This window comes from Fulmarus glacialis, unplaced genomic scaffold, assembly GCF_000690835.1.
Source record: "Fulmarus glacialis isolate BGI_N327 unplaced genomic scaffold, ASM69083v1 scaffold11112, whole genome shotgun sequence".
Taxonomy (NCBI): domain Eukaryota; kingdom Metazoa; phylum Chordata; class Aves; order Procellariiformes; family Procellariidae; genus Fulmarus; species Fulmarus glacialis.
Window position 1 is genome coordinate 15,123 of NW_009198456.1, and position 12,901 is coordinate 28,023.

The 12,901-nt window shown below is 51.7% G+C and overlaps 1 protein-coding gene across 1 annotated transcript in view; it reads right to left on the bottom strand.

Moving 5' to 3' along the window:
- WDR90 (WD repeat domain 90) overlaps positions 1 to 12,901 on the bottom strand; it is a gene marked incomplete at both ends in the record, with an annotated part of 27,570 nt that overhangs the window by 14,482 nt on the left and 187 nt on the right. Inside the window, 17 exon segments of the mRNA XM_009572911.1 lie at positions 1,248 to 1,378; positions 1,939 to 2,078; positions 2,544 to 2,779; positions 3,310 to 3,426; positions 4,561 to 4,691; positions 5,456 to 5,617; positions 5,815 to 5,933; positions 7,481 to 7,538; positions 7,844 to 7,933; positions 7,935 to 7,984; positions 8,092 to 8,202; positions 8,842 to 8,910; positions 9,557 to 9,787; positions 10,726 to 10,835; positions 10,942 to 10,997; positions 11,757 to 11,880; positions 12,842 to 12,901. The exon segment at positions 12,842 to 12,901 is cut by the window's right edge and continues 4 nt beyond it. Coding sequence (XP_009571206.1) covers positions 1,248 to 1,378; positions 1,939 to 2,078; positions 2,544 to 2,779; positions 3,310 to 3,426; positions 4,561 to 4,691; positions 5,456 to 5,617; positions 5,815 to 5,933; positions 7,481 to 7,538; positions 7,844 to 7,933; positions 7,935 to 7,984; positions 8,092 to 8,202; positions 8,842 to 8,910; positions 9,557 to 9,787; positions 10,726 to 10,835; positions 10,942 to 10,997; positions 11,757 to 11,880; positions 12,842 to 12,901 — 1,995 coding nt within the window.

Sequence of the window (12,901 nt, forward strand, 5' to 3'; positions counted from 1 at the left end):
CTCTGTGATGATGCTGCTGACCGGTAGCTGCAGCTTCTCCTCCCTCCACATCAGCCTTGGGTTAACGTTCTGGCCTGAGAAAGAAGCAACCTGTTGTAGAAGATGCTCCAAATTTTATCTGCAACACCCAAAGCGTGCAGTGAACCACCTCAAAGACAAGGTGTAGATACATGGCTTGTCGCCTGACGGAACGTGCGGCGTTTCCAAGGAGAGCAGAACAAAGTCAAGGGAATAGAACCGATTTTAGTGGGTTTTTTTTAACATTACAAGAAGCTGTGACAAGAAGCTATGAATGCAAGATCTCAGCTGCAGCCAGGGTGTCTGAACCCTGCGCAGAATGAAGTCAGTGCCAAACCCCACCACGCTGATGTCAGTCCGGTGGGCAGATAGACCAAAGGGTCAAAAACCAACCAACCAAACAAAAAAAATCACAGACATCAGAGAAATTCTCTGTACTTATTCCACCACCAAAATTCCACTGTTCTGTCCCTGGAACACGGCCAGGCAGTGAACACGGTTTCAGAGCAGAGTCAACATGTGAAGGTCCAGCACTGACACCAAACTTGGCTTATTTTGGTCAAATTCCCTGATGTCTCTGAGCCCCTATTCCTTCTCCGCCTACTTCAACTGCACACTTCTCGGGGCAGGATCCTCCTCTTCGTACAATATTGCATAACGGAGCTCCCTTTCCCTGCCCAAGCTTGTGGTGCCACAGCTCATTTCAAAAGCGTACATTAAATGTGACATTAATGTTTCCAAACTGCCTTGCCCCTGCACTGCTTCCCCTGCCTGCAGCTCTCCACCTTCTCCGTTCACCAGCACGGCTGTTTGCGCAGCTGTGCTGCAGGCAGGATTACGGAAACAATCCAGTTTAAACAAATTAACACATCCACAAAATGGAAAGAGTCAGGGCTTGGGCATGAATAAGTAGGAAGACTCTACGCTTGTGTTGCTTCTAGGCAATGCACTGTTGAACCCAGACATGAAGGGACAGATCTCTGCGATTTCAGCCCATTCACAAAATCATAACACCAAGCAAGCTGAGAGCTTTTGAACCAGGATGGGTAGGGAAGGGTTGGCAGTCACTAGGGTTTGCTCACACGTACGGTATAAACACAAATAACACAGCTCAGAAGGTTCATCAGAAAATATCTCTCTGAGTAGGCTGAGCCTGGTTTGGCTTTGGTGCTAGGATGTCTGTGCTACCGAAAAAAGAAAAAAGGCAACCCAGAACCCCAAAGTCTTACCCAGGACTCTCAGGACGTGGCTTTTCTGCACCATACAGCTGTAAAGAGCCAGAGTTCCCTGCAAACAGGAGCTGAACATGAAATTGCCATCTGGGGAGAAGATCAGTCCAGTGATCACAGTGCGGTGCTGCCTGAAAGAAGGCAGAAAACATGAAAAAGGGGAGGAGAACAAACAAACAGAGCCCCAGAAAACAGTAGCAACGAGAAGAACCCAGGGGAGCAAAATAACCAGGGGCAGGCAGAGGACCCCACCGTGCTCACACCTGCAGCAGCCCAGGACAATCAACACTTCAACTTTTTGGAAAGCCGAGCAGCAAGCACAGCACTTCAGCTGTCCCTGGATGGGACATGCTCCCTCTCCCCTTGGAGCATCCTCTGCTTCCTGTGCCGAGGCTCGCAAGGGCTCCCAGTTCAGCTGCTCTCTAGGACGAGCCTTCTCCTACTGTTGGTTGGCCAACTGTCCACCAGGAAGTCATAAAGAAAGCCCTCATAGCCTTCGCAGGTTGGACTTTTACCACCCAGAACCTTGGCACAGCAGGCTATCTCTGTCTGAAAACCACTCAGCTGGGACGTGAGGATTGTCGAGCTCAAGAAAAGCGCTTTTCCCACCTCCACTCGCTGTGGCTCTTGCCAGGACACCCACAGTTAGACCCGTACCTGCCCCAGTGCAGCTCCCACTGCAAGCGCTTACTTGTGCTCCACCAGCAGATCGGAAGCAGCCAAGCTGAAGGTCCGCACCATCCCGCTGTCAAAGCCACAGGCCAGGATCTGCTGGGTGGGGTGAAAGGCCACAGCACACGGCATTTCCTCTGCAGCTGTGAAGTCGTACAGCTGTGGGGAAGAGACACACCGCAGGCACAAAGCTGGATAAAGCTGTACCTGGCAGCCGTACCTAACACCAAAACAGCCTCAGACCTCCACCGTGAGTGTGTCCCACAGCAGAAATCTCATCCTGCCTGGATCGATCTAAGGCCCAGTCAAGTCCTGGGACTTTGGGCATTTAGATAAAGCCCTTGGGTATTATGTTTTGTGTTAAAAAGCAATATTCAAAAGATGGAGGAAAAGAAAATATTTTTGTTTAAGAATACCTTCAGAAGCTAAGGCCAAATCATGCATTAAGCTAAAACTTTCAGAACTCTATACTCCGGAAGGATTTCTTGCCCATGGTACCCCCACCACGCTTCAGGGAGGACATTTAAGGGCTCTTGAACTGTGGAGCTTTGGTAGCTACACTAAACAGAGACTAGGCAGACTATTAATAAATGCGAGACACCTACTGACTCTCGTCTCACCTACCTGCTGCATGGATACAAGGTCCCAGACTCGGATGGTGTTGTCCTGAGACACCGTTGCCATCTGCTTCCAAATCCCCTCCACCGAGAACGCCAAAACGGAATCCTCGTGAGAGCGCATGAGGGTGTTATAGTCCCGGGACTGGATATCCAGGTAGCCCAGATTCCCAGCAGTGGTTGTGCACAAGACTTTGCGGCTGTCCGGGCTGATGCAGACAGAACTCACTGGAGCCTCGTGCTCTGGGGAAAGACACAGGAGTCACCAAACCCCCCTGGAAAAGGAGCAGCAGCAGCTGGAGCACAGCTACGGAACCAAATTCGCATTTAGGAAAGTAACGCACACAGGAATAAGCATCCCACATGACCGCAGGATTGAATGCTTGCAGGCTTGATTTTAGTGACAAATTAGTCTCTGTCCTTTCTAGAAGTCCCTGGGCTCTGCTGTTATGGTGGTTGTTTCAAAAAAAGTGAAGAACTGCTCAACTTCTCCCCTAATTTCTCATGGACAGAAGAGCCATGGGTACAAGGGCAGAGAAATCAAGACTGAGTGCCTGCTCTCACCCTTTCTCCTACGAGTTACAAGAATGAACATGAATAATTGTTGTTGAAGTAAAAGACTTCCAAGCCAGCCACCCCTAGAGACAGCAGGCATAAAAGATGCCCTAGTTCATGAGAATTGCTTTAGGAGACACGGCAGTGGAGCTTTGGCTTCACAGCAGCAGGCTGATGGAGACGTGGAGCTCAGAAGCACCGGTCCCAGATCTACTCACCTGCCTCTAAGACAACGGCTGAGAAGTCCAGTGGCCACAGCCGCAGGTAGCCATCTTCTGAACCCGTGGCACAGAAGGTTGAGGAGACACTAATACTGTTTATAGCGATCCCAGGGCCTGAAAACCCAAAAAACATTTGAAACAAGAAAACTCAAACTGAGGGTTGCTCCATCCAAGAGCTGAATCCAATGGTCCACCCACACCAGCAGCTGAAGTCTCAGAAGAAGCCAGGAATCCCACGGTGACTGACAGTATAGGCTGATGAGTTGCGGCTAGCCCTTCTCAGGACTCCAAAACATGTTCAATCCCTGTCCCTTTCCAGCACTCCTCTTCACCATCGTGCAACTCTCACCAGGCACAGAAAATTCTTACCACTTCTTAAACTCTGCAATATTTTTGCCTCGAGCAGGATCTTGTGGCAAGGGATGGCCTAGATTAACTGTGTGAGATACAAACCCCTTTTATTTCCATGTCTTAAATCCTCTCTGCAGTGTAGCAAGAAGGGAGAGAGAGTAGACATCTACAGAAACTGGGATTTTTTGATTCAGGTATAAAGTCCATTGGTCAAAGCACTGGCATGAGCCAGCACTGCTACCAGGAGGACACCCAAGGACATCGTTTCATCTCCTCTTGGGCGTTTTCTCGCCCATGAAGTGAGCACCGGAGTTACATACCTCTCAAACAGGCATGCTCTAGATTAATTAGCTCAATTTGCCAAAGCAAACTATGCACTAACTTTTAAGATATCAGAGCAATCACACTTGAAAGAGAATTCTTCCCACTGTTAAAATTAATGGAAGAGCCGAAAGCTGTACTACTTAGTATACAGCAACAAAGATTTCCCAAACACCCTGCACAGGCTGAATAATGAAAAAAATCCCCAAATTCATCTTTTCTGTTGGTCTGCTTAGCTCTTTTTCCATCTCTACATTAAGATTCCCATCAGCAAATTAAGACCTTGTTTCATGTTTCTAAAAGTAGTGTTTCTCTGAAAGTGCAATCAGCATTTAAAATGCTAAAATTCTTTCTTAAAATGATACTTTGCTGTACTAAGGAAGATTATTTGCAGTACTTAAGAGGCAAATAGCTAGCAATGATCTAATCAACCCAAAATAATCCTTAGCAGTAGGTAGATAGTTTTGGTCTATTGGTTTATTTTACCAGAGATTTGTTTGAATTCATTTCTGACCCTGACGATGGTCGAGGTGCTCCCTGCCTGGTCCCCTCCTCCCTGCCTGCAGATACTCCTACCTGCGCCGCTGCCTGCCTTGTCCTGCCGCTGGCAGCCCCGGGGCTGCGCGGGCAGGAGCCGCCGCACGCTCCTCATGCAGACGTTCTTGTAGTCCACCTCCAAGACGTGGCCGCTCTTGCTGCAGACAAAGCTGTGAAGGAGAGAGACCCTCAATAGGGTTAAAAGGAGCTGTGCCGGTGGGGTTTAGTGAAAACCCAGCTTGGTTTACTGGTTAAACTGTTTGCCTGATGGAAAGTGATTCTGGTTCAACAGGTCAACGAGGTGTCCGAGGGCACCCTTCCATGCGCTGCCCTACAAATCTACAGCCAAGACAGAGCTTCCTATTTTATTTCTTGTCCCTTTGAAACATTAATTAGCAAAAGGCTAAAAGCTCAGCACAGACTTCAGTAAGAAACCTCTCTCTGCCACAGGACACAGCCCGGGGGAAGGCAGGGCCAGCTGAGCCGACTGCCTTTACGGAACAGTGTGTGGTAGCAACAACGGTCTGGCTTTGATGATTAAAATAAAACAACAAAAAAAAGCGGGTATCTATCTATATGCAAGAGGATATGTACCACACTCTTCCTGCTGCCAATAGAAAGCTAACCACGGGCCTCAGGTGGGGGAGAGATTCACTAAATATGGCAAAACATCAGTATGGCAAGAGGAAAGACCCATTTCTTGGGCTATTTTGCAAGCAGCCAAATCTCTTTTGGGAAACGAAGCGCGCTGAGGAGGGAAGAGGCTCTCCCAGCTCCAGGAGGCAGCTATATTTTTCAGGGAAAACCCAAGCAAAATCTCATGCTCATGCAGAGGAGGGGGAAGGAGGATGCTAAAGGCAGCGGAGAGCCGTAGAGCTCCCTCCTGGCAGGCAGCCCTGAGGACGGGTGACAGAGGAGCCCAACAGCCCCTTACAGCGTGCGGTCCTCCGGCTCCCGCTCGGCCGCGTGTCCCTCCTCGAAGGCCAGGTCAGTGAAATCCAGGGAATGGTACTCGCCCAGATTGACGGGACACGAGCGCAGCACTCCGCTCCGCACTCGCCACAGCCTGATGTTGTCCCGGCCGCACGACACCATCCTGTCCCGGGAGAGACTGCGTGAGGACCAGGGCAGGACTCTCCGAGCCCCTGGTGAAAGGTCGGTGCCCCAAGAGCCACCAGCTGACAGTGAGGACCGAGAACAGCAACGGGAACCGGATGGCTGCAGCACCACCATTCCCCCCACAGCTGTGCCAGAACCAACACTTTTGATTTTTTTTTTTTTTTTGCACGCTACCTGGTATCATCAAAAAAAGCAATCTTCAAGGCCTGGATGTCCACATCCGTGTGCGCTTTGGCCAGCACGGCCACCTCTCCGCCACGGGTCACCTGAGCAGCGTTCCACACCGTCACCATCTGAAGCAAGAAGACACGATGGCAGAGCTGCTCAAACGTGGAAACCTTGGCAGCAAAAGACCTTTTCATCACAGCAGCTGACCAGCTGCACATGCAGGAGCCTGCTCCGGAGCTGGGCACAAAGTATCGATAACAGAATTGAAGCAGGGGAAAAAAATTCTCTCGCACAGAGGGTTTAGGACAGTCCAACAGCTTTGCAAAGCTTCATGGCAATATACTTGTCTGGCATCCATAATTATAGGTTCTAAATCCCAGGGCTGCCTGGCAACAGGGCTCAGACTTGGAAAGAAAATCCACAGGAGTGGGAACTCTGCCTGCTGAGATACAAGAGCTGTACCAGGACTGAGCCAGTCCGCGAGAGCTGAAGGTAGCACGTGTCCAGCTGCACTGGCTCTCGCAGCACTCTGCTCTGATGCAGGTTTGCGTGCTCACAGTGCCCCTCACGAGGGGCAAGAGTCCAACCCTTTCCCCAAAGGAAAGGAGGAGATTGGTGAAGAAATGCAGGTGATTTGATGCTCTGCATTTCAAAACAGTGTTAAAAACAGACCCAGCATCACCTCGGAGGCTGGGATGGGCTGAGGCATCGCCCTGGGAGAGGTGGTCCTGGCCAGCCCCCCAGCACCCCCCGTTCTCCCATCCTGCTTTCGCCCTATTGATCCCCCCTCCCCAGTTTCAGCTCGCCAGCTCCCACCCGGATCAGGGACCGCTGCCACACACCAGGAAAAAAACAGAGTGCTGTTTATTTTTTCCTGCAGGCAGTATGCAGTTAGCGATGGCACAGCTAATTGCTGGTAGTTGTCAATAAGGGATCAGTGGATGAAAACAGTTCCACTGATAGAGCAAAACCCCCAGTCCCATGAAACAATTTTATTTTTGACTGCTACACGTGGGATCTGCGTCATCCCCTAGCTACATGGGTGGGTGGCAGCTTCAGTTCCCAGCATCCCTCCCAGCAGCGATGCCTACGATGCTCAGAACTGAAAGATTAAACCTCGCATCTTGCCCTAAATGCTATAAAAAAGGGTTTTTTTGGCTCTAGTCAGTGCTGAACCTCCCATTTCAATTCCTATTCCTCCACTACATGCTTGCAAGCCTTTCAGCCCAAAATACCACACAAGCACGTGTCATCCTCAGCCCGGTGGGCCAGAACGGCTGCGGAGGCAGGTGGCAACACTGCCTGTGAGCCTGCAGCGATCCCCGCAGGGTGCAGGCAGAATCACACAGCTGCCTTCATCACCCTGGCTGGGCTCCTAGCTGGGACCAGGGGCAGAAACAGCCCCAAAGCTCAACCTGAGCAGGTCTCTCAGGCTGCTTACGAAAGGATTTGTTTGCTTGCAGCGGAGGATCGCGCATGCGAACACTCGCAAGCATCAGGTAGAAGGGAAGCAGCTAAGGAGCAAGGGATCTCCCTCTGACTACAGTGAAGAATGCGTCTAGAAAGCCCAGAGGTTTGTCTGCAAAATAACTACGTAATCTGAGAGAACAGCCACCTCATGTTGCTTGTTCGCAGGGTGGGGAAACCCCCAAAACCAGGTTTCAGTCCTCACCGTTTTGCCGTGCCCATCCTTTCCGACGCCACACAGAACGGCTCCGCTGTAGGAAAAGCTGCAAGAAGAGGCTACCTCGTGAAATGCAGCTCCTTGTACCCCGAGTGCATCTCAGCGGGGAACAAAAGGAGACAAGTTCAGGGTATAAGGAGACAGCAAGACCTGAGGGATAAGCTCAGGAGGGAGCTGGCAGATAATGGCTGTTCCGGGCCAGCTGCCAGCAGGTCTCGGTGATGAACACAGGCAGCTGAAGGAGAGCTATAATTCACCCCTGGTTTATCACACATGAATAGCACAGAAAAGCTGCCATGCTGCAACGCTTAGTCCACCTGAACGCATCCCTGCGCCCAGGCTGAAACCCACCTCAGGGACAAGAGGGAGCGGACGTGGGTTTTAAACACCGAGAGGCAGCTGCCCGTCGGGAAGTCCCAGAGGCGCACCACGCTCAGGGCACTGTGCAGAAGCCAGCAAGGTGCTGTTCCCATTGAAGGCCAGCGCCGAGACCTGCGGGAAGCACCAGGTTAGAGACTTTCGAGGAGAGCTGGGACCGGGGGTACATCTGGGGTACAAGGACAGCATTGCTGTACGGCTGTGTAAAGAGTTACGCTCACTTTATCGGTGTGTCCAACAAAGAACCTCTGCTCTCCGGTCTGGATCCGCAGGGTCACTATAACAGCGTGGCAGGGGTAGACCACCGCAGCGTTGTTCTGAGTCCACAGCGCCTGCAGGACCGAGACAGGAACGAGAGGGCTGCAGATCCTCCAGAAGCGCCCCAGGTCCTAGGCTGGACCTGCAGAGATTTCTTCAACAGGAGATCTGCTGCACGTGTGCAGGTGAGAGGATGCTCTTCCATACAAGTACTCTTCTAACTCGCAAAGGAAAACTAAGAGCCCAGCCGACATCCTACTTAATTCAGTGGATTTACCGTACCAATCATCTCTACTATGTGAACAGCAGATACAAGGAAAATCGTGCTGTCGGCAGAGCCTTGAACTGCCTGAACGAAAACGACCCTTTCTTTACCCTAACAAAGACCGCAAGCTGGGCTCCTGCAAGGCACCGTGCCCCATGGAAACAATCCAAAACACAGCCCTTCCTTTCCAGACTCTTACAAAGCAGCTCTAATTTTAACATGTTAAAATGCAGAAGCCATGAGATCTAAAAAGTCCCCATAATTTCTAATTCACCATCGTAACAGCAGAAGACCCATGCACAAGCATAAGCTCGTGCCCATCTGCTTTGGGGACATTTTCCCCATCAAAAAAGTGCAGGAAGGGTGGCACTCCGCTGCCTTTCGTGCCTCCGAAAAAAAATCGATCTGTGATTACACATAAACTCCCCAAACCATCTGAGCTACTGACCCATTTGGTGCTGCAGCCTCCAAAGCCAATGATCATTCTCAGCTTCAGGATGGGATCTGGTAAGAGCCTCTGGAAAAAAAAAAAACCAAACCACAGAAAGTACCGTCGCACTTTGAGCCAGACTGAAGTCCTCTGCCCACGGGGCCCCTCCGTCCCCATTGCTCCTTTCTCTCTAAAGCACAGAGGCAGCTTTGGGTTCTCTCCTGTTAGAGGGGAAGGCTTTAAAGAATTTAACTTGGCGGAAGTCAAATCTGGAAGGAAGGAGGAGCTGGGATGTCCCAGCGTTAAGCAGCAATCCCACCCACGCTGGGCGGTTACACCAGCCCTCCCCAGTGGCCTGGCGATGCCCAGAGAGCCGGCTGCTGCTGCGGGGGGGGCTGTCCTCTTACCCCGCAGGCAGAGGCTCTCCTGCCGGACGGCACGACTGGTCCAGGGCCCTTCCTGTACACGCTCTGGGCAAATTAGTCAACATATATTATTGGCTTAAGGTCAGTGCATTCGAACACAGGGTCCCTCTTTCAAGACAAATATGATACTAGTGGAAAATAGAACTAGTCAGAAAAACTAACGCCAGCAAAAGGATTCCATAGGATTAACTGAAACTCCAGCCTGAAACTTGTGTTCCCTCTGCTCCTTCTGCCGGGCTCACAAACATCAGCCATAAGCGTCCCAAAGCCACCCTCGGGCTGCTGTGACTCCTCAGCACTTCACCCACCTCCTCTGAGCTGGTGCGGATGGCTCGGACGGTTCGTTCGCTCCTCTGGTGAGCGTACACGTGGATGCCACCATCACTGACTGACGGCGACTGCCCAGCGTCCCCTGCACTGTGCGGTCTCTGGTTCTTCTCTAGCTCCCGGTCCGTAGCAGGCACGGCTCTCGGAGACCCTGGGACTGTCAGGTAAACCTCAGGGATGCTTTCCGTAATTACAGGACGCCGACGCGGCATCTGAGAAAGAGCAAAGCCTCAGACAGAGATCGGCCCCCCTCCCAGCGCCTTCCACCCACTGCAAAGGCAGAGACAGGGAGACACCCACGTCTCTCCCGAGTGACCCTTCACAGCGATACAAACAAGGATGGAGCAACACAGAGGGAGAGCATCCCTGTCGGTATGTAGCTTGGCCAGGTACATTAACCAGCCACCCTCCCTACGCTCCCAGTGTTGTCTGTGCACGGTTCGCCTCCTCCAGACAACAAACCAGAGCCCCAGGAAAGACCCAGCCCTGAACAGTCTCTGGAAGAGCTGCCCTCTCTCCACTGAGCAGAGGCTAAAAGCGCCTGGCCAGCCAGCTCGGAGCATCCCAGTTCAGAACAGGAAAGCGGTCGTGCTCCTCATTTTCTCCCTCTCCACAGCATGAGAAGGATGGCTTCCCCCAGTCCCTCTCCAAAAGCCCATCATCACGCTGTCTGGTAAGCCAGTCTGAGCACCAGCTCCTGCGTCACTGCCAGCAGGGAAGGGAAAACCAGCGGTGAGGGCAGCTGCCCGCAGTCCCAGCAGTCCGGACTCCACACACTGCTCTGCTCCCTGGGGGCACCTGATCAAGTTCTTTAGTCTCCAGTCCTCATTTCCTATCTATAATTTGAAGACGCAACTATTTGCTGCCTCAGCTGAGACAGGGCGGATAGATGTCTGGAGATTAACAGGTACTTGGCATTTATCTCGTCTCTGCTCTGTGCTATGCTAGACTGAACCACCCAGTCATTAACTGCCGGGCTGTGGTCAACAGACCCGTGCCCAGATCAGGGGTCTGACCTGCCCGGATCAGCCGCAAATGACAACAAGCAGCTTCTACGTCCTACATAAAGGAACTCAAAGACAAGACATGGGGAAAAACTCCATGGGAGGCAGAAAGGAAGAAGTTGCAGCCTCCTCCACAGTGCACTTACAGCTTTGGGACTGGTTATCTGATGGATGAGGGACAGTCGGTCGCGGACTGCTTTGGTGAGCGTCACCGGCTGGGGCAGCTGTTGGATGGGGTCCTCTGAGACTTGGCCACCTGGGTGACACGAGGAGCAGGTTGGGCTCTTTCGGAAACCCGAGGCATTCACCCGGGGCGGCACAGCCTCGGCTGCTGTCCCCAGCCTTCCCACCTGCCACAGGACCGGGACAGCTCTTCTGGATGGAGTCGTACGGCAGCTTGGACCCCTCGGATGGGAACCTGAGCAAAATCAGAGGAGGGTGCTGTGTAATCAGGATGCTGCACAGGCACCCGGCAATCTCACGTGGTAACTTACTGCCTGGCACAAAAGCCTCTTCACTGTCTCCTGTAAGAGTCCCCCTTTTGTCTCCTCCTCCCCCAAATATAGGGATACTAAAGCATCTCCCAGGCCTGACCTACACTGTTACTTTCCAGGGGTTAACTCAGTGTCGCGCACTTCAGGCAACGCCGCTAAGCCGATGACTGCGATGAGCTGCAACTTATGACCGACAGAGTTCTCTGGCAAAAGCCTCACCACCGATGGGAGCCCAGCACGGAAGCTGAGGAAGGTACCCTTACGTCTGCCCCCTGACGAGGCGTTACGGCCGATGACAGCTCAGCAGCCCCTGTCAGACCGCCCTTTAACTAGCACGAGGCTCCCTAGGAGCAGCACGCGCAGAAGAAAGGCTTGCATTATGCTAGATCAGCCACGGGAGCAATCCCAGCAAGAGATCATTGAGAGAGAGGACTGATGTTAACGCCAGGCATAGGAGTGCTCTACGGCCTTTTTCCTGCCCCAAAATATCACCAATCAGCAATTAAGCTTAGACCAGGGTAGATATGTTAACGACACCTAAATGCTGGAGTGGGAGTGACCAAAATGTCTCCACTCGAGCCCCAGGTTTGTCCGGATCTGTCATTCCTTAAGCGGCACTACCCGTCCTGCCTTCCCCCGGGAACGGGGAGGTCTCAGAGCCGCACAGCTGGGAGCAGCCGTACCTGATGTAGTCGTAGAGGTCATGCCACTTCTCTCCCTTCGGCACAGGGAAAGCCATTTCTCGTGGCATGGGAGCGACCCCGCGGCAGGCCAGGTCAGCTCGCCGGGCCTCGGAGAAGGTCACACCTGGCAGCACAGAGATAAAGATATAAAGAGTAAGACTTAATAAAGAGTAAGTTCTCCAAGACCTGTGGAGCTTGCTGAGATCATGACGTTCCCCGTGGGGCACAGGCACAAACCATTTCCCTCTTTGAAAACACCTGAAAAACAAAGATTACAACCCCGAGCTCTGTAACAAACTAACACACCTTTGCACGGGAATATTCCCGAAACTCTCAACCTCCAAAAAAGACCCCAGTGCATAAACCCTTGGTATCGAGTTAGAAATCCCCCAGACCCAAGATTCACTATTCAGTGATTCAGCAGTTTCACGTGATTTGTGTTAAAGCTCTTTTCTCATTTTCTTGTCTTCTCTCCTTCATGCATTTGTAAATTCAGGAAAGTCTTCAAGATATAAAAAGTTTCCGGAATCTGAAAGCAGCATCTATAACTTCCTCCTCACTGATGCTTTCCAGCCGCCCAGTCATTTCGGACAGATTTCCAGCCCAAAAAAAGAAAGGCAGAATCAAAGGTTTTGACCGAAGTATCTCTGCCACACTGAGCAGGTGGATAAAAAAAGTAGGTTGGAAGATTTCCGAGACAAAAAACCCACAGGCTCTTCCGGCAGATAAAAGCACAGGCCTTGGAGAAGTGAGGCTTGGCAATACCTTTAATTTTTTTCCCCTGAAAAAAATTCTAACTTTGGTAAGATACTTAACTTTGCTCTTATCATTCACTTTTACAGTTGGAAGATGAGAGGACTCTTTCCTCCAGAGGTCAGGAGATTGTATTAACCTGCGCACGTGAAACTTAACATTGCACCAAGTATTTTGCCCTTTCTGCTTCCTATCCCACGGCAGCAGCCTAGTGTTCTGCCAGGCTAACGGCCCTGCTGGCATCACGCCTGCAAAAGCAGCTTTAAACCCCCCACGGTTCCATCCAGGCTGGGTTTAAGTCACAAGAGAAACCGGAGGCCTCAGCTCCTCACCTGGGTCGAACACCAGGTCACTCGTGCAGAGGTTTTTCACCAGGAGGTTGGAGCAGAGCT